This window comes from Polypterus senegalus, chromosome 6 (assembly GCF_016835505.1).
Source record: "Polypterus senegalus isolate Bchr_013 chromosome 6, ASM1683550v1, whole genome shotgun sequence".
In the NCBI taxonomy this organism is placed as follows: Eukaryota; Metazoa; Chordata; class Cladistia; order Polypteriformes; family Polypteridae; genus Polypterus; species Polypterus senegalus.
In genome coordinates this window covers 59,108,815-59,130,504 of record NC_053159.1, presented here as the reverse complement: position 1 = coordinate 59,130,504, position 21,690 = coordinate 59,108,815, and the positions used below count along the sequence as shown (strand labels likewise).

Here is a 21,690-nt window from a genome sequence, read left to right as displayed (position 1 = left end):
GTTTTTTCTCACCATTCTAGTGAACCTTCTTGATGTTGTCTTTTTAAAAATCTCACATATATAATTTGCATTGCTATTTACCTAATGGCTCTTTAAAAGGTTTCCCCATAAGGGAGAGTTTAATTGCTGACTGCTTTATCTTTTATTTTAAAGATGAGAATGGACGGTTACTGAAAATCTCGGCTGGAGTACGCTTTGTTGAAAACTCTGTCAGGTCCAGTTCTTCTGCCTTGCTTAGGCTGATTGAAGACATGGAGGAAAAGCCCATGTTAACACCATTGTATGTTGTTGATTTATATAGTAGGTTTTCTTTAGGTACTATACAGTCTCTGTGTGTGTGTGTGTGTGTGTGTATATATACAGGGTGGTCCAGATTTAATTATGCAAATCTAGATCATCTGGATGACTTTGATTTATGCGGGGACAATTCCAGTTCGGCGCGAAGACGATTCTTTATGTCGTCAGTTTGCACACTTCTTGATGGTCTGGGATTTTTCGGGTGATTTTCTATGTAATAAACTTAATAAGTTATAGCGTAATTAAAATTGCATAATTAGATCTGGACATCCCTATATATATATATATATATATATATATATATATATATATATATATATATATATATATATATATATATATACATATATATATATATATATATATTGTAAAAGACCGATGAGAAGACAACAAAAAGGTTTGGGGTTTTCTGGCCCCGTATATTGTCTAGAATCCACAATATATATTCAAAATATCAGGTCAAACATAAACAAAAACTGTTCATATGCGTGACGCCGTATCATGGCGTCGGTGGCCATTTTATTAGGGAGGAGCCGGAAGTGGAGGGATGCTGGGAAGGACCGTGAGGGAGGATGGGATTGATGATGTCAGAACAAGATGGCGGAGGAAGGGCGGAAGTACCGTACTGCAGTCAAAACCCGGCTTATGGTGGAGGAGGGTCCTTTTTCCTATGAGGAAGCAGAGGAAGAAAGTTAGTACCCCGCCATTCTCTGCCGGCGAATGTGTTCCCAGGTGCGTTCGATTCCGTCCGTGGTCTCCTACTCGCGCGTGCGTGACAATATATATATATATTGGGACAGCCCTGTTGGGTTCCGTGTGGACCGCCAGGGGGAGCTGCAGAGCTTCGGGCTTTCACCACACCTGGGAGTGATTCAAGGTCTGGTTAGTGAGCCACCTCCCAGGAGCTGCCTCACTGCATTCAGGAAGCCAGAGTAGGGTGGAAGAGGATGAAGCTTGCCAGAAGAGGAGTGGAAGAGGAATGATGAATAAAGAAGAAAGGAAGAACGGACTGTATATTTGGTGCTTGGTGTACTGTGTTGTTGAGGAGAGTGAGGGAGGCACGCTTCCCATATGGATATAAACGTGTGCTGTGTTGAACTTGTATATCTGCCTGTCTGTGTTGGGGTTGGGGCAATATATATACTGTATGTATATGTATGCATATCTCTCTATTATAATAAAAAAAATCTTGGGATGAGACGTGACTTTTTCAGAGAGATACTTTCATGTCCCATGAGACGAGACTTTGTGTCAAGAGATTTAACCATGCCCAGAGCCGGAAATAAAAGACAAAGAGTAGATGACAAAGTAGACCTTCGTAAAGAGGTTCAAAAACATTGGCACATGCAGAGCAGGTTAGAGATAATGAAAGTAGTAAAATTCTAAAGTCTCAAAACCTGATAGTAGAGATCGCATTAGCGCAAACAAATGGAAATTATTACTTGGTGAAATAATGGAACAGTGAAAAGAGATCGAATATATTGTTCAGACTTAAACTTTAAGTTGGAGACTTGTAGATAAACGTCTAATTTGTGTTGCCACCAGGGAAGAGTAGTGTTTCTTCCCAATGAAGAGGCGTTTCCGCGAGAATTAAAAGATTTGTTGTTTGCTAAAAGTGAAACCCACTTACACGAGCGGCAGACACACGAGGTGACTGGTGCATAGCGCAGGCCTTAGTATGTATACTGTATATATGTGTGTGTATATTGTGGAGATCAGCCTCGACACAGACAGTCAGACACCAATGGTTCAAACACCACCATACATTTATTTACAATTTTTACAAAATTATCAGTCCCGCACACAACCCAGTGCCCTGCACCACACACCCTTAGTCCAGACCTCTCAAAATCTTGTCCTCTCTTCGACGCCTCCACTCCTCTCCTCTGAGCTTCCTCCTCTTCCACCCGACTCCAGCTGATGACTGGAGGGAGGCGGCCCCTTTTAGTCCCACCCGGATGTGCTCCAGGTGCCTCCTGATGAGCTTCCTGCGGCACTTCCTATTGTGGCAGAAGTGCCGCATGAGTACCTGGATGCACTCCGGGTGTGGCGGAAGTGCTGACGGCTAGGGCTTCACAGTCTTCAAGACACCCCTTGGTGGTGGCCACGGGCCCTTATAGAGTTGAGCTTTCATGCTCAATTCCCGTGGCCCCCACACAAACCAGGGCGGCTGCCCTCTCGCCAGCCACTATACACAGTATGTATGTATATATTATGAGGGGCCATTCAGGAAAAAAAGATTGGTTCGTAAATATATACATTGGTTGGGATACATTGTTTTAAATATATACATTGGATTGAATACATCCGTTCAGATCTATGCAAATCAATTTATATATATCTCAACCAATGTATATATCTGAACGGATGTATTCAATCCAATGTATATATTTAAAACAATGTATCTCAACCAATGTATGTATATCAGAACAGATCTATGCAAATCAATTTATATATATCTCAACCAATGTATATATCTGTTCTGATATACAAAGATACATTGGTTTGAATACATCTGTTCAGATATATACATTGGTTGTGATATATATATATATATATTAGTTGATATACATTGGTTAGGATATATATATATTGGTTTAAATAGATCGGTTTAGATATATACATCCATTCAGATATATATATATTGGTTGAGATAGATCCGTTTGGATATATAGGTCGGTTCAGATATATACATTGGTGTAAACAGATCGGTTGGAATTTACGGGCAGGCAGAGCGCGCGGGCTCTTAAGTTTATCATCTCCCCTTCGCTTTATCATTGCTTCAGTATTGTTGTTATTATTGCATGTATTTTATACAAGTAGCATATGCCTGTCTGCCACGTTTTGTTTCGTACGCCGTCTTGGTTGGGGGTACTCGATTTCAAAGCACTTTTTCTCCTTTCATTATTTAAAACACTTGCACAGATACCCACCTCCTCAGCCCGTCCTGCCCTGGCTCATTGTACCTGCCTTACTCGCTCCCCCTTGTCCCTCCCATGACAGATTCTTCTCAAAAGCCGAGTTACCGGAAAGCATTGATCTCAACCGCAGTACGCCCCATTTTTTCACCTCATGATACGCTGGCTTATCATTGACTGAAAACCGCCCAGTGATTTCTGTTATTCCGTATTGGAAGCATTTCATTAAAGGGCAATCTGCTTTAGCAAGGAACTTAGTCCTGTTTACTGAAAGGATGTTATGAAGGAAAACACTAGAGTTGCGCCATTTCTTTAAAATGTTGATCAGGGATCAGATTGACCAGAATATTCCTGCTTCATAAATAACTGATGTCTAACTGGTTTTATAGTAAAACTGACAAAACCACATACACACACAACACATACCCTCAAACTCACAAATCATGGGTCGCACACACTACTGATTAAGTGCATCTGTCAGGACGTGCATTTTTTTTCACCACATAAAACATTAGTTAATCAAAGATAGAAATCAGCATGGTGATTTCTATTATTCCTTATTGGCAGCATTTCATTTAATATAATAATATAAAAATCATATAAAATGGTATAGAATCTGTGTCGTAGACTTATTTTTGTGTCATATTTTTTCAAAGAAGTCTTTAATTAGTTTGCTTGAAAAAAATCCTACGGCATGCCTGTGAACCGTTGAAAATCGCTGATCTTAATCAATCAATAAATATTTGAACAGGTGCTCTAAAATATCTGTGCCTCGTAGAATTCAGTGTCCCATCTCTTAGGCGCACTGAGATGTTATTGCTGTGGAACTCCTCTTGTTCACGTGCCTTTGTGCGCCGCTTGTCTTTTGTTTTAACGCATGCTCTGTGCAAAATACTGTCATATCTGTTAGTAAACATGAACACACAGCAATGCCCTGATGTCTGCGTTCTAAGGCTGCAGGTTTATTAAATGCTATTGACGTTTTACCCTGTGCTCTGTGATTGAGGGCGGACAGTAAACTTTGTTAAAATGATATAGAAAAATACCGGTCATCAGTTGTATTTTCAGTCGTTTTGGCATGTTTACTGTTCTGTTACCAAAAAATTCTTCAACGGGGCTCATCAACAAAGAAACATGGATAGTAAGATTTAGTAATATATCAGTAATAATAATACATTGCTCAACACCCAGTAACACTTTACAAATACATTTTAAAATAAATGTAGCAATCCGTTGTCATGCTATAAGTGATAGCTTGCTCTTAAACATTTGCACAGGTGGTTGTTCCTGGGGATAAAAATGGAAAAAAAATCCACGGGAAAGGCTTTGTTGTTGAACTCAAATTTCACCTTGCCATGTGAGTCATTAAAACTATTGGAATGAAAACGCATGTCTCATCCACTAGTCAGGACGCTAATTTCCATGGCTGCTGCAGAGCCGTAAAATGTGTGCCCTCTGACTGCTGATTACAGAATGAACACCGGAGAGGTAAAATTATGCAAAATTGATTGTAAAAGGTCATAGGTATAGTCTTCTATATAATCTTCTCCACTATGTGCCTGCATCCTATCCCCTACAGGGAACACTCATTTCCATGGCTGGAGCAGATCAATGGGCTTGTGTGCACCCTGTCTGCTGCTTTCAAAATTAACCCTGGATAACTAATATTATCTGAAATCCATGGTAAAAGATTGATGAAAGTCTTCTACATCACTTTCAAGTCTACAGTGTCCCATTGTCCTCTCCACTCAAAGAAACACTCACTTCTACAGCTGAGCTTTTGCCTCAGAGTTGTGAGCCCCAACTGTTGCTTGCAAAATTAACATTAGACAGCTAAAATTGTTATTGGATTGGCTGTTTTTATCATTATATATTAATATTAATTTATTTATTCCTTCAGCCTCTGTTAAAAAAAGAAGCACATTTTCCTTTAGAGGACAAATAAAGTTTTATCTATCTATCTGAAATATATGAGACTTTGGAACATTAATATTATTTGTCAAATGAAGTACCAAATATCCACTGATACACATTTGTATAACAAATCAATTAAAGAGTCTGACAAACAGCAGCTGAGATATTAAAACATTGTATTGAATCTTTTCTGACAATTATAGTCTTTTAATTAAAATAGTGATTATAATTATCAGAAAACGTAGCAATTTTAATGTCAGTATAATATCAGCAGTTTTATAAATTCCAGAATGTACACCGATAGCACTGGCATGAACTTCCTTACAAGCATCTTTTGTCTCCTAAACTCAACAAATAACTTTCATATTCCTCCTGTTGCCTTGCTTGTCTTTTTTGACAATAGTAAAGGCATCCCCTTAAAAAAATTATATTCACGCAGCAATTAATAATATGGTTATAATGTAAAACACTTCAAACAAACCTCCAAAATGTACATTTCCTTTGTTTAAGTTGACTTCTTCAATGGATCTAACACTTACAACATGGGGCACTACAACACACATACACAAATATCTTTTAGTATTGTTTTAAATAGCCTTGAAAATTGTTAGTATCTGTCCTCTATCCAAGCCACCTATTTAAAAAACAGATTTACAGACTTGGGCCAGAAGACAAAAAATGAGATGGAAAGAAATACCAGTCTAGTGCTTGCCACAGTGACACTCGCTCATACTACTGCAGTTTAAAAGTGCCACCCAACCTGATGTGAACTCTTTCAGATGGGTAGTGAAACCTGGAAAATATATTAATGGACACAGGAAAAAAGTTAAAAGACTTATTCTGACAGTGACCAAGTAGGGGATTGTTGATCTGTGAAGAGGCAGTAAAAATCAAAAAAAAAATTAAAAAATCTCATTACAAAATATATCAAGAAACCTCAAAAGGTATATAATGATTAATTTATGAAAACTCCATAGAATAGATTCTAACACGTTTTTCCTTCAACAGTCATGCTAATGTCAGAATTTGTGTGTTTTATTACCCACTTTGTGCACATTTTGAAGCTGTTTTATGGAAAACGCAAGCACACGAGTAAATAATTGTCAGCGGTTACAATTTAAATGTATATTTGCAGTATATACTGTATCCTGAAATGCCAAATTAGAAATTAGAGGATGATGAAAAAAATTTCCTAATCAGTTTGACTTTGTTGGTATACTAGAGTGGCACATATCTTGGAAGAAGTCCTATCAGGTTTATTTGGATTTTAAAAAACCTAAATAATAATAATAATATCTTACATTTATATAGCATTTTTTGGGCTACTCACAGCGATTTTCATAGACATACTTAAAAAAAAGACAGTGTTAGCGCTTGATTTTTTTTTTTTTTTAATTAAAAATGTTCAATATTGTAGCCTAATTGTTAAGAACAGAAATAGAATTCTAAAGATTAGCTCTGGCCATGAAATTTAGTATCTCTGCTAGCAGACAGAACAAAGGGCCATCATAGAAAGGTAAGCGATACTAGAAGAGTACCTGTGAACATTTAAAAGGGATTTTGAACAATTTTGCAATTCCAGTGTTCATTTTAAAAGCAGCAGACAGGGGCCCACATTTGTACAGCTCTGCTCCAGCCATAGAAATTAGTGTGCTCTCCAGTGGAAGGTACAGAGCACAGTAGACATGAAAGTGATATAAAATTGTTCAAATACAAGCTCAACAATTTTAACTGTTTAGCGTTTATGTTGGAAGCAGCATTCAGGTGACAAATGTTTCTATGGCAAAGGCTCCACTGAGGAAATGAGGGCCCCCACCAGTGGATGATTAAGGACATAGTAGACAAAAAAGTAATATAGAAGACTTCCTTCAATCTTTTTAAATAAATTGTGGACAGTTTTGTAATTCCAGTATTAATTTTACAAGCAGAAGACAGGGGGCACACATTTCTACAGCATAGACCAAGCTGTGGAAATAAGTGTCTCCTCTGCTAGAAGGGAATAAGTCTACGACGCAGATTCTATACCATTTTATATGATTTTTATATCATTATTTTAATAATATACATACACTATATGTGAACTATAAAGCAATACATGTATAATTTCTTGCATTTTAACCAGTTTACATCTCTCAACTTGTTAAAAATTTGTATATAATCAATTTACATGAACCTTTACTTCAATAATATACACATTATGTTTGTATTGCATGCGCACCTTGCTGTGTAATTATTTCAATGAACTCGTGGTATTGTCGAGCACATAGTGTCCCCATTTATACCCCACTACGCAGCGGCTGAATTTGATCATGCAGTCACTACAGTATAATAATAATAATAATAATAATAATAATTCCTTATGTTTATATAGTGCCTTTCTTACTACTCAAAGCAATTTGTAAAAATAAATAAATAAATAAAATAACAGAAAGGAAGCCCCACTGGACACAAACCAGTGATCATTTAACTAAGAGTCAGCAATCTTACTCCTACCACCACCTCTTCCTGTTAGATACGGTGCATTATAATTTTAAGCACAACTTTTTTATTTTAAACTGTCATAAATTATATCAAAAAGGTTTTTTAAAAAGCCAATTTGAAGCAAAGACGGTAAGTAATAACTATTTTTTTGTTATGATTATGCCTAAAAAAAGAGATTCTTTCGCCTTGTTGACGTGAATCATCTTTAAATGAAATGCTGCCAATAAGGAATAATAGAAATCACCGTACTGCTTTCTATCTTTGACGAACTAACGTTTTATTGGGTGAAAAAAATGATCACCCCTGACAGATACACTTAATCAGCAGTGTGTGCAACCCACGATTTGTGAGTTTGAGTGTATGTGTTGTGTGTGTGGGTGTGTGTGGTTTTGTCAGTTTTACTATAAAAACAGTTAGACATCAGTTATTTGTGAAGCAGGAATATTCTGGTCATTCTGATCCCTGATCAACATTTAAAAGAAACAGCGCAACTTCAGTGTTTTCCTCCATAACATCCTTTCAGCAAATAGAACTCTAAAGCAGATCACCCTTTAATGAAATGCTTCCAATACGGAATAACAGAAATCACTGGGCGGCTTTCGGTCAATGATGAACCAGTATATCATGAGGTGAAAAAATGGGGTGTACTGTGGTTGAGATCAATGCTTTCCGGTAACTCGGCTTTTGAGAAGAATCTGTCATGGGAGGAACAAGAGGGAACAAGTGAGGTGGGTACAATGAGCCGGGGTGGTACGGAGCAGAGCGAGGAGGCGGGTATCTGTGCAAGTGTTTTAAATAATGAAAGGAAAAAAAGTGCTTTAAAATTGAGGACCCCCAACCAAGACGGCGTATGAAACAAAACGTGGCAGACAGGCATATGCTACTTATAAAAAATACATGCAATAATGAAGCAATGATGATGCGAAGGGGAGATGATAAACTTAGGTAGCCGCGCACTCTGCCTGCCTGTAAAGTCCAACCGATCTATTCACACCAATGTATATAGTTTTTTTTTTTTATAAAGCAGAGTCGATGTATGTTTGTTTATCCGGCATAAAAATCTGCACCGGGCGTCCGATCGCCACCAAACTGGGCATGGGGCTCCTTTGTAACCAGGAGGAAGTCATGGGGTATGTTTGGTTGGGAAAAATGTTTGGGGTGAAGCGCAGGGCTCCTTTTCACCGGCAGTTCCGCACACATCCTTATACTGCCAACAAGAGAAGGGCTGCTGATGCAAGACCAGATGAATTATCTCAAGAAAGGGAAACCGGAATGAATCATCTCAAGAAAAGGAAACCAGGCTGTCTGCCTAAACAGAAGGGCTGCTGATGCAACAGCAGATGAAACATCTGAAGAAAGGGAAGGCAGGCTGTCTGCCAACACAGTACGATTTCAGTGTTGGTCTTTCTGACTGACTGGTGCTATTTGTTCACTTTCCGATGTATTGTAAATAAGGTAAACTCATCTCACTGTGGTACTTATTCCGTTCGTTATACCATGTAACACATTATAATTGTCTTTCTTTTCGCCAATATACCCATGCCACCGTAAAAAGGATGTAGAATTGGAAGGTCCACTTCCAATGCCAGAAAAAAGTCTATTTCAAGGGCGTCTGAAATGCCACAGCATACAGAATCCAGACAGGAGGAACAAAGGAGTAGAACTGCTACGTCACGAGCCAATTAAACTCCCGAACAAATGCAATCCCGTCTGGCGTACCAAAGAATTACAGCTGCTATTTCAACAGCCTATGAAACATCTGAACAAAGGGAAACCAGGCTGTCTGCCAACAGGAGAAGGCTGCTGATGCAAGAGCAGATGAAACCTCTCAATAAAGGGAAACCAGGCTGTCTGCCAACAGGCGAAGGGCTGCTGATGCAACACGTAGACAAATGCAGCATGATTTAAAAAATATGGCTTTCGCATATAACCGATAGGTTGCATATCATGAACATCCTTTTGCTGTTATTGGCCCAATGGATCATATCTGTGTTCATTGTAGAGCTCTAAAATGGAAGGGACAGTCACTGGGATTGTTTTGCTCAAATGGGAAGGTGAAACTGTCATCTCTACTTCGTCCACCTGAACCTTCTTGAACAACATCAAGAAGTACAATTCCTGTTTTCAAATGACATCTTTTGGTGCAACTAAACAAATTCAAGAGGATAGGTTCATGCCCACATTCAAAGTGAAAGGTCAAGTTTATCATATAATAGGGTCATTACTTCCATTAACTGATGGGACAATTGAGTTTCTTCAGAACTACTTTATGGGAGATATTTCCACAACAGCGCATCATAGACACAACAGAATAACGAACATGAGACTGGACATTGTGATGGATTTAGAACGATTCCTTCATGAGAACAACGCATATGTCACCCTTTTCAAGACTGCACTTGAACCTATGCCAACAGATGATTATAAAGTTGTCATAAGAGCTGAGAAAATGCCACAGAGAGAGCATCATTGATGATTCAATGCTCCAACACTTGATGAGGTTGCCATTGTAATGGTAGGCATTGACTTTGGGAAGTGGGACATAATCCTTGGGAAAAGGAACAGCTTTCCTTTCCAGAGTCTTCAGCGTTTGGCAGACACACACACAGGTCGTATAATGCCCTTCAGTTTCCACTAATCTTTTGGCAAGGCGAAGATGGTATTACTTTAGAATTCCACAAACAGATCCATCTACGGGCAACTCTGTTGCTGGTAAGAAAGTCAGTGCAATGGACTTTTATGCTTACCGACTAATGAGTAGAGTTTATGAAGAGAATCACATCTTGAAATGCTGGCAACTTTTCCATCAATACATTGTGGACATGTACGCTAAAATCAAAAGCGAACATTTGCTTTACATTAGAATGAATCAAAAGAAGCTGCGAGTGGAAGAGTGCATTCACCTTCGAGATTTCAAATGATGCTGATCTGAACCAGTTGGGGAAAATGGTGATACTACCTTCAACTGTCACTGGAAGTCCACGACACATGCATGAATATACTCAAGACGCAATGACATATGTGAGGAAATATGGATGACCAGATTTGTTTATCACATTCATGTGCAATCCAGCCAGGCAGGAAATCCATATACACTTGCTTGAAGGTCAATCATGTATTGATTGCCATGATCTTCTTGCTCACGTCTTCAAGCAGAAGCTTTCAAAGATAATGGACGTGATTACCAAATCACATATCTTTGGACTAACACGGTGTTGTATGTACTCTATAGAATGGCAAAAGTGTGAACTCCCTCATTTGCATGTGTTGATATGGCTAAAACAGAAAATATGGCCCATTGATATTGACAATGTGATTAGTGCTGAGCTACCAAATCAAGAATGGGATCCTCTCCTATTTGAAATAGTTCGTAAAAACATGATCCACGGTCCGTGTGGACACCTTAACAAACATTCTCCTTGCATGCTTGATGGAAAATGTTCGAAGAAGTATCCCAAGATCTGCTTCAAGAAACACAGACTGGCCAAGATGGATATCCGCTATACAAACGACAAAAACCAGGTGAAGGAGGTTTTACTACTACTATTAAAAATGCGCATTGGTGGTGGTTACCAGGAGATTGAGGTGGACAACAGGTGGATTGTTTCATACTACCCACTTCTATCAAAGATGTTCAGCTCATTTAAACGTGGAGTGGTGCCATTCTGTGCAATCCATCAAATACATTTGCAAATACGTGAACAAAAGAAGTGATCAAGCACTATTTGAACTTAAGAAAAATGGTCCTATAATCAACGAGATGCCAGCATTTCAACTTGGAAGATACATTATCAGCAATGAGGCTGTGTGGAGGACACTTGGTTTTCCAATCCATGAAAGGTGTCCGACAGTTGTGCATCTTAGTGTCCATTTGGAAAATAGACAAAGGATGTACTTTAAGCCTGGAAACTTGCAACAGCAGGTACAGCTCCCACCAAAAACAATACTTAAAGCATTTTTTGATTTATGCCAACATGATCCCTTTGCACAGTCACTTCTCTACTGTGATGTGCCAAAGTATTATACATGGAATGTTCCCAACAAAGCATTCCAAAGGCGAAAACAAGGAACTGAAGTAGACGGGTATCCAAGAGTGTGAGCTACTGAAGCTTTGGGTCGTGTTTACACTGTTCATCCTTCAAATGCTAACTGCTTATATCTGCGCATGCTGCTCCATTTCATCAAGGGGCCGACATCTTCTGCATACTTACGAACTGTCAATGGAGTCGTGTGAAACTTTTCAGGGAAGCTTGCGAAAGACGAGGATTGTTGGAAAATTACCAACACTGGGACATGACAATGGCTGAAGCCACTGCAACACAGTCATTATTTAGACTAAGACACCTTTTTGCCATATTGCTGACTACCTGTGCACTTTCTAGCCCATTTAAATTATGGGAGAAATACCAAACAGGTCTTAGTGAAGACATTTTAATACAGCTTAGAAGACAGAATCCTGCTGTGACAGTTGACTTCTGTGAAGAGATCTATAACATAGCTCTGATGCTTTTAGAAGACCTGTTCCTTCTCAATGGCAGGGAAATCCTTATAAGTCCTTGGGTTGCCATCCCCTATCCGAGACTCAGTTGACAACCAACTGTCTTCTGAAATCTTACGCAAAACAAACTATAGATTTGAAGATCTTGAAAAATACATCTCTGAAAATGAGCCACGGCTGGTGACAGATCAGAGAGTTGCTTACAATGCCATATTGAATCTCATACATACAAACAAAGGATATATTGTTTTCCTTCATGCACCTGGTGGAACTGGAAAAGCATTCCTCATCAACCTAATATTGGCCAAGATTTGTCAGCAAAGGAAGATTGCACTGGCAGTGGCATCTTCAGGTATTGCTTCCACTCTCCTTCAAGGAGGGCGAACAGCACATTCAGCGTTGAAGCTGCCACTAAACTTGGCTCATAGCGATAGTCCTTTATGCAGTTAGCAAAGGATCAGGACAAGCAAAAGTGCTTCAAAACTGCATTGTGATAATTTTGGATAAGTGCACAATGGCTCATAGAAAAGCTCTAGAGACTCTTGACCAAATACTATAAGACCTATGTTCAAACAACTCTTTGATGGGAGGAACTGTTGTTGTTTTAGCTGGTGACTTTTTCGGCAGACACTTCCCATTATTCCAAGATCAACACCTGATGATGAGTTGAATGCATGTCACCTGTGGAAATACGTCAGAAACATTACGCTCACAACAAACATGAGAGTTCATTTGTGTCATGACACCTTTGCTAAATCGTTCTTTAAACAATTGCTTATGGTAGGAGATGGGAAGGTTCCTATAGATAGTACTACCGTGCTGATTGAATTTGAAAGATCCTTTTGCAATATTGTTGCAAGTGTTCAGGAGCTACAAGAAAAAGTTTTCCCCAATATTCAAGTGAATTATAAAACACATGAATGGCTATCTCAAAGAGTGATTTTACTGTGGCTCCCAAGAATGACAGTGTGAACAAAATAAATATTCACATCCAGCAAATGATTCCAGGCAGCCCTAAAAATTACAAATCTATCGACACTGTCATAGACCCTGCTCAAGCTGTGTTGTTTCCAACAGAGTTTCTGAATTCTTTGGAACCAGCAGGACTTCCCCCGTACAATTTGTGCCTTAAAACTGGAGCACCTATCATGCTGCTTCACAATCTCGATCCTCCACAACTATGTAATGGGACTCGCCTTTGTGTCAAGAGTCTCTATCCAAATATTATTGAAGCAACTATCATAACAGGTTGCGCAAGATGTGAAAATGTTTTCATACCAAGAATACCGCTGATTCCGAATGATTTACCCTTTGATTTCAAACGTCTACAATTTCCTGTTCGATTGGCTTTTGCTATGTCAATTAATGAGGCTCAAGGGCAATCACTGCAACTTGCAGGCATCAATTTGGAAAATCCATGCTTTTCACACAGACAACACTATGTAGCATGTTCTAGAGTGGGCAATCCTCAAAAGGGAACCACAAGGGAAGACAAAAAAATATAGTGTATCCAAAGGCTCTGGAATAACCTCTTGTATTACCTATTACAATAAAATGTGAATGAGAAAACTATTTGTTCTATTTCTATGTTGTGTTAATTTCATTTGGGATTTTCATTATACAATCCCGGGCAACGCTGGGTACTCCTGCTAGTATATATATATATATATGTATGTATTGTATATGTATATATGTATGTATATGTATATATATATATATATATATATGTATGTATGTATGTATATGTATGTATATGTATATATATATATATATATATGTATGTATATATATATATATATCATGTAGTAGGAGGCATGGATTGATTCGATAGCACCTGGGAAACCACTCGCCGCCAGGGAATGGTGGGGTATTAACTTTCTCCCTCTGCTTCCTCATAGAAAGAAAGACCTTCCTGCACCATAGGCCTGGATTGACCGCAGTGCGATACTTCCGCCCTTCCTCCGCCATCTTGCCCTGGCGTCATCCTTCCCATCCTCCCTTGCGGTCCTTCCCGACATTCCTCCACTTCCGGCTCCTCCCCAATAAAATGGCGCGGCGCCAGGAGTCGGCGTCGCGCATATGAACTGTTTGTTTATAATTTTGACCTGTTTTTGTTGTGTGTACAATATCACGGGGCGGAAAACCCCAACCCTTGCTACTGTCTCCTCGGTCCTTTACAAGTGGCGTAGTCGGCAGGATAGAGATCCCGGAATGCGGAGGGACAGGACCTGAACACCGTGCTGCAGGGAATGAGCGCCCAGCTCCAGGCCCTGCAGCAAGCGCAAGCCGCTACCACCGGGAGCTGGAGGCCACGAGGCCAGGTTAGTGGAAGCCCAGCGGCGACCAGACCCGCCCAGGCAGCCGCCTCATCCTATGGTACCGATGGGCCCCGAGGACGTCGATGCCTACCTGGGCATGTTTGAGAGGGCGGCCACCCGGAGCGAGTGGCAGCGGTCAGTGGGCGTCCATCTTGGCGCCATACCTGAAGGACCAGCGCTGCGGCCTATTATGACCTCCCTGAGGAGGAGGCGCTAATTACGACCTCCTCAAGCCCGAAATACTGGCCCGCTACGGCATTAGCCGGGCCAGCAGGCGGCGAATGGCGGAACTGGGTCTTTGACCCGAAAAGCCCTTCGCGCCCAGGCGTTGAGTTCTGGGGCAAGATGGGCGCTGGCTACGGCCAGAGAGCCCGGCGGGCGGAAAGTGGTCGGCGGGTGGCCTGTGAAGGCCTGGTCAATGCGATGCCCAGTTCCCTCGCCCAGCAGGTCGGGGACACGCCTATCAGAACATGTCGGGCCTCCTCGGCGTCCTGGAGCGTCAGTTGGCGGTCCTCCGACTTGGGGTCAGAAAAGCCTGCTCGCGGGAACCCGGCAGGGGCGAGGCGGCCACCCGAGCCCCTCGGCGCGCTGCAGAAGCGCCAGCCAGAGCCAGAGAGGCGGGTCCGCCGCTGTTTCAAGTGTGGCGAGACCGGCCACCTGCTGCCAAACTGCCCCATCACATCGCCCGGAGCCTATGGACTGCAGCTGGACATCATCGGAGAGGTATTGTACCCGCCGCATCCCTTGGCGAGTCGAATACGGGAGTGGTGTTGCTAAATGGGCGCGCCGTGGTGGCTTTGTTTGATTCCGGCAGCAACATTACCATTGTTGCTCGCCGTTTGTCTTACGCAACAGTGGTTAAAACAACACTTGTTGGTTACCTGTGAGCATGGGGGGACGAGGTCATATCGTTCCCCTCACTGCTATGTTACCTGGAAGGGGAACCAATCAAATGGCGGTCGCTGTGTTACCTGACCCCCCCTTCCCAGTGATTCTGGGACAAGACTGGTCGAAAAAAATCAGCGGTAAGCCGTTCGCGCTCCGGGGCCTCGTTGGATCTTGTCATGAGGGAAAAGGCACCCCTCGCGGCCTCCACGCCGTGCACAAGGGCAGGCCCTATGGGGCTGGTGTCTCGGGGACCTTTCGTGGCTACGGACCTTGACCGGAAGATTCCGCGGAGAAGGGACTAGCCAGGGAACTCTTCCGGGCCCAGGCCCCAAGACCCTCTCGGCGGCCTGGACCATCAATTTCGGTCCACGCCGGCCTCCTTTAAGAGGGAGCAGTGGAATGATGACTCCCTGCGCTTTGCCCGGAATGCGATCGTTCTGCCTAACAGCTCAGCAGCGGACGGATCCACACCGCGGGAACCCTTCTTTGTCCTTGAGAATGATCTGTTGTACCGAGTGGCTACCCATGAGGGCGAGGTGCGGAAGTTGTTGCTAATTCAGCGTACCTTCCGGCGGGAGATATGCGAGTTGGCACATGCTCACCTCCTAGGCCACCTCGGGGCGAAAAACACTGGAGAGGATTAAGCTCCGCTTTTACTGGCCTGGGATCAATGAGGAGGTCCGGCGGTTCTGTCAATCCTGTCGAGTGCCAGACCCGCCAGATTCCTAGGAGGGACCGTGCTCCTCTAGTCCCTATTCCCCTCGTGGACATCCCCTTTGAAAGGATAGGGGTCGATTTGGTGGGACCCCTGGAGCCCTCAACCCGTGGCCACAAGTATATCCTAGTCATGGTGGACTATGCCACCCGGTACCCAGAGGCGGTTCCCCTGCGCTCGCTAATACTAAAAGCATCGCACGGGAACTGGTTAACTTGTTTTCCGCGTGGGCATACCCAAGGAGGTCCTCACGGACCAGGGTGCGCCCTTCACGGATCACGTTCAAGGAGGTAGCCAAATTACTGCAGATAAAGCACCTGAAAGCGTCAGTCTATCACCCGCAAACTGGCGGGTTGGTGAGCGATTTAATCAGGCGCTTAAGCAGATGCTCCAAGGTAGTCAGCGGACGGCAGGAACTGGGACCAGCTCCTCCCGCTCGTGCTTTTTGCCTACCGGGAGGTACCCCAGGCCTCTACGGGCTTCTCCCCTTTTGAATTACTATACGGGCGACAACCCCGGGGAATCCTCGACATCCTAAAAGAAGGCTGGGAGGCCGAGGCTCTTCCCTCCTCTAACATTTTGGAGTGCGTGGCGCAACTGCGCGACCGACTCACAAAGATCAGGCCCCTCCTAAAAGAGCCGTGACTCGTGCGCAAGCAGCGCAGGCCGGTGTTACAACCGCAACTCCGTCCTCAGGGAGTTCCGCCGGGGACGAGTTATGGTGCTCGTCCCGACCTCCCACTCGAAGCTGCTCGCTCACTGGCAAGGGCCTTACGAGGTTAAGGAGAGAAAAGGACTCGTCGACTATTTGGTGAAACAGCCCAATCGCGTCGACCGGTGAAGGATCTATCATGTCAACCTGTTAAAGCCCTGGAGATAGAGAGGAGCTCCCAGCTCCGTAGGTCACTCTCCCTTTTCGCAAGCACAACTGCCCTTAACCTCGGCGAAGAGCTGACCCCCAAGCAGCGGCAGGAGTTAGCCCAAACACTCCGAGCCATCCCGAGGTAGTGGCGAGTCACCCGGCGGACCGCTGATTGAGCGCGATATAGTCACGGGCCGGGGTAATCTCCGGGAGAGGCCCTACCGACTCCGGAGGCAAAGCAGCGCAGAGGTCGAACTGGAGGTGAAGCGTATGTTGGACATGGACATAATTGAAAGAGCCATAGTCCCTGGTCCAGCCCTATTGTCCTCGTCTCCAAGCCAGGCGGCTCCTGGAGGTTCTGTAATGACTTTAGGCGTCTGAATCAGATCTCCAAGTTCGATGCCTACCCCATGCCCGCATTGGCGACCTCCTTGGCGGCTGGAGTGCGGCTCGATATCTGACTACCCTTGACATGACAAAGGGTATTGGCAAATTCCTTTAACGGCATCCGCAAAGGAGAAAGCGGCCTTTAGCACCCCTAGCGGGCACTGGCAGTACAAGGTCCTCCCATTTGGGCTGCACGGGGCCCGGCGACCTTCAGCGTCTGGTAGATAGAGTGCTGAAGCCCCACCAGTCCTATAGCGCCGCCTACCTGGATGGCGTTGTCATCTATTCCGGCACCTGGGAGGAGCATCTACTGCAGGTGCAGCTGTCCTCCGAACACTGGCTAAAGCCGGCCTCCGCATAAACCCCCGGAAGTGTTTTTTTGGATTAAAGGAGGCCAAATATTTAGGCTACCTCGTGGGACAAGGACAGGTGCGGCCACAGAGCTCCAAAGTTAAAGACATCTTAGAATGGCCCGTCCAGTACCAAGAAACAGGTGCAGGCTTTCTTGGGGCTTGCGAGTTACTACCGCCGGTTTGTTCCCGTTTCTCGAAGAGCAGCACCCTTGACTGACCTGACAAAAGGCTCCCCTATACGTGGTGTGGACCGACAAAGCAGAACAGCGTTCAGTGACCTAAAGAAGGCCCTAACGTCGGCACCTGTATTACGGACGCCCGATTTTGGGCTCCGTTTATTCTCCAGACCGGCGCGGACACAGGCCTGGGTGCCGTGCTGAGCCAAAGCGTCGATGGTGTCGAGCACCCTGTGATGTACCTTAGCGGAAACTGATGGACGGGGACCGTGCGCGGCAGTGGAGAGGGAGGCCTTGGCCATTAAGTGGGCAGTGACCCACCTCCGGTACTACCTGCTGGGTCGAATTCGCTCTGGTGACTGATCACGCTGCACTTCAGTGGATGTCCCTACACAAAGAGTGAATCCAGCGGGTCACCAGGTGGTTCCTGGACTTACAGCCGTATAAGTTCACTGTCACTTATCGGCGGGCACCCTTCAGGCCAATGCCGATGCCCTCTCTCGTATTCACGACCTCTCGGTTAGGCCCGCCCGACCTGGCGGTCCTGGGCTAAGGGGGATGTGTCACGCGCCTTGAGTAGGAGGCAGCGGATTGATTCGATAGCACCTGGGAAACCACTCGCCGCCAGGGAATGGTGGGGTATTAACTTTCTCCCTCTGCTTCCTCATAGAAAGAAAGACCTTCCTGCACCATAGGCCTGGATTGACCGCAGTGCGATACTTCCGCCCTTCCTCCGCCATCTTGCCCTGGCGTCATCCTTCCCATCCTCCCTTGCGGTCCTTCCCGACATTCCTCCACTTCGGCTCCTCCCCAATAAAATGGCGCGGCGCCAGGAGTGGCGTCGCGCATATGAACTGTTTTGTTTATAATTTTGACCTGTTTTTGATTGTGTGTACAATATACGGGGCCGGAAAACCCCAACCCTTGCTACTGTCTCCTCGGTCCTTTACAATGTATATGTATATATATATATATATATATATATATATATATATATATATGTATATATATATATATATGTATATGTATATATATATATGTATGTATATATATATATGTATATATATATGTATATGTATATATATATATATATATATATATATATATATATATATATATATGTATATATATATATATATATGTATATATATATATATGTATATATATATATATATGTATATATATATATATGTGTATATATATATATATATATATATATATATATATATATATATATATATATATATATATATATATATATATATATATATATATATATATATATATATATATATATATATATATATATATATATATATATATATATATATATATATATATATATATATATATATATATATATATATATATATATATATATATATATATATATATATATATATATATATATATATATATATATATATATATATATATATATATATATATATATATATATATATATATATATATATATATATATATATATATATATATATGTGTGTGTGTGTGTGTGCTAGACGCTTAGGCAACGTTGCCCTGTCGAACCCACCAGACAGACATCCTTGACACACGTATAAAAACACCAAGAAGATTTTATTAATAATTTTCTACTATAAAGTGTCCAAAGCACTGCCTGTTCCGCAATTCTCAATAATCACAATAATAATCAATAATACAATAAACACCAATCCTCCAACTGCCAGCAGCTCCGTCACACTTCCACCCAACTCCGGTTCGGTCTGCTGGGGTTTCCCACAGTCCTTTTAAAGTCTATGACCCGGAAGCATTTCTTCTCCGGGTCAACTCTACATCTTCCTTCATCAAGTGCCCCGGAAGTACTGCGGACTTCCATCTTCTTGACCACAAAGTACTTCCGGGGTGGCGTAATTATAAAATTCCCCGGGTTCTTGGTGAGCTCCCCCTGGTGGCACCCACGGCACCCAACAGGGCTGAAGAAACGGACTCCATGTCTCATGCTGCCCTGCGGGAATCCGAGGAGCCATTTCTATCCAGGGGAGCTGCCATCTAGTGTTCCAGGGGATGTAGTGTCCTGTAAAGGCTGTTTTTCCCAGTTGAGGGACATCCTGTCCAGACTGAAATGCTGGCCCTCCCTCACAATATATATACATATACGGTGGAACCTCGGTTCACGAACGTCTCTGAACACATACAAATCAGGTTATGACCAAAAAGTTCGTCAAACTTTTGCATCTGTTCACGACCACACACTTGGTTGACAAACAAGCCAGTTTCCCTTTCGGTTCGTACGCACCAATGATTGCCGCACATGTTCAGTCTCTCCCTGTGCATTCACTGTGAACTCTTTGTGCTCTATTTTGTTTTCCTTCTAGTTCGTATGCGCCGATGATTTCTGCACGTGTTCAGTCTCTCCCTGTACTTTACATTGTTCTCGGTGCATCATGCAGAGGGACTTTCCCTCAAAATTGTAACCTCCTCTCAACCCAGCTTCCTCCTGTGGTATAGTGGGTCCACAGCTTCCGTCAAAAACGGCAGTTTTAATAAATAATCACCACAATAACGGCTTAGCGAGGGGGTGTGGTGGTGTGACCGAAGCGGTTTGTGATGTGGGCGTTTCTCACCTAAGTGCATAGGTGAGAAGTGGTCCGCATCTGTAATTGTTCCCAGGAGCTGCTGATTGCTACGACTACCATTCCTCTTCATAAACAGAAGCACGAGTTGGCTAAAGGGTTAAAGAAGAGAACAGAACAGAAAGGGAAATTGTAGGAGAGGGAGAGCGAGTGAGCGCACGAGAGAGAGCGAAGGAAGCGAGAGAGAGAGCGGAGCGCCGAGAGAGAGAGCGGCGAAGACGAGAGAGAGCGCGCGAGAGAGAGAGCGAGCGAGAGAGAGAGCGAGCGAGAGCAGAAGCAGGCAGTTGAGCAGGGAGCCTGGGTGTTTGTTTCAGTGTTATTCAATGTTTTTACATATAGTTTACTATTACATTGTGCATTCTATGGTATAATTAACTATTTTTGAGCTTAAAAATCTTTAAAGAAAATATATTTACGTACATACAGTTTGTATGGTCTGGAAGGGATTAATTGTATTTACATACAATTCTATGGGGGAAATTATTTGGGTCATGACCAAATCGGGTTATGAACAGAGTTTTGGAATGAATTGTGGGTGTAACCCGAGTTTCCACTCTGTATAGTATGTATGTATGTGTGTGTGTGTGTGTGTTTATACACTATATTTTTATATTTATTTATATATATATATATATGTATTCCTTTTATGTGTTTTTTTGTATTTTTCACTAAGCAAATGTTTAAGAATTAAATTTTTATTGTATTTATGCTAATATGTACTCCTAAAGTGTTCTATGCAAGAAAGTTTCAGATTTAGTGGATGTAAATAAATACATTTGAAGGCATTGAATTTCTTCTTTCCTTTATTTTCTTGTTCAGTGGGTTCGAGTGTGTCAACTACCCTTTGATGGAGGTATCTTCTGAAAGTGAAGTCACATACAGTGCCATGCCCAATAATGAACAGTCTGAGGTTACAATGATGGATTCTTCAATTTCAAAAAGTGAAGTGGAGTCACAAATTGAATTAGAGGCTACAGAAGGCAGCGAGGCTAACCTTTTAAATCGAAATGGTAAGTAAAGGGGTTTAAAGGAGCTTCTCTGCTCAGCTGCTTTTCTAAAGTAATTCTTGTCATGTTCTTTTCATCTGTCAGGACAGGCTATATAATTTAGTGTGTTAAAGGGCTCGAAAGAAAGATTTTCATTTAATACTCCCATTTGTTCTTAAATGCTCTGCCAAACTGTCATGTTACCTTCACTATCTGTCCTGAATTCTTCTTTTGAGATGAAACAGTGACAATGTTATTGACACACTTTTCTTTAACAAACACCTA

The 21,690-nt window shown here is 42.5% G+C and overlaps 1 protein-coding gene across 2 annotated transcripts in view; it reads left to right on the top strand.

The window, feature by feature from the left end:
• Positions 1–21,690, top strand: part of LOC120531055 (MORN repeat-containing protein 1-like) — a 428,485-nt gene that overhangs the window by 95,262 nt on the left and 311,533 nt on the right. For both annotated transcript variants that reach the window (XM_039756051.1, XM_039756050.1), the window contains exons 9-10: positions 154–280; positions 21,239–21,429. In XM_039756051.1, coding sequence (XP_039611985.1) covers positions 154–280; positions 21,239–21,429 — 318 coding nt within the window. The remainder of the gene's footprint in view (positions 1–153; positions 281–21,238; positions 21,430–21,690) is intronic.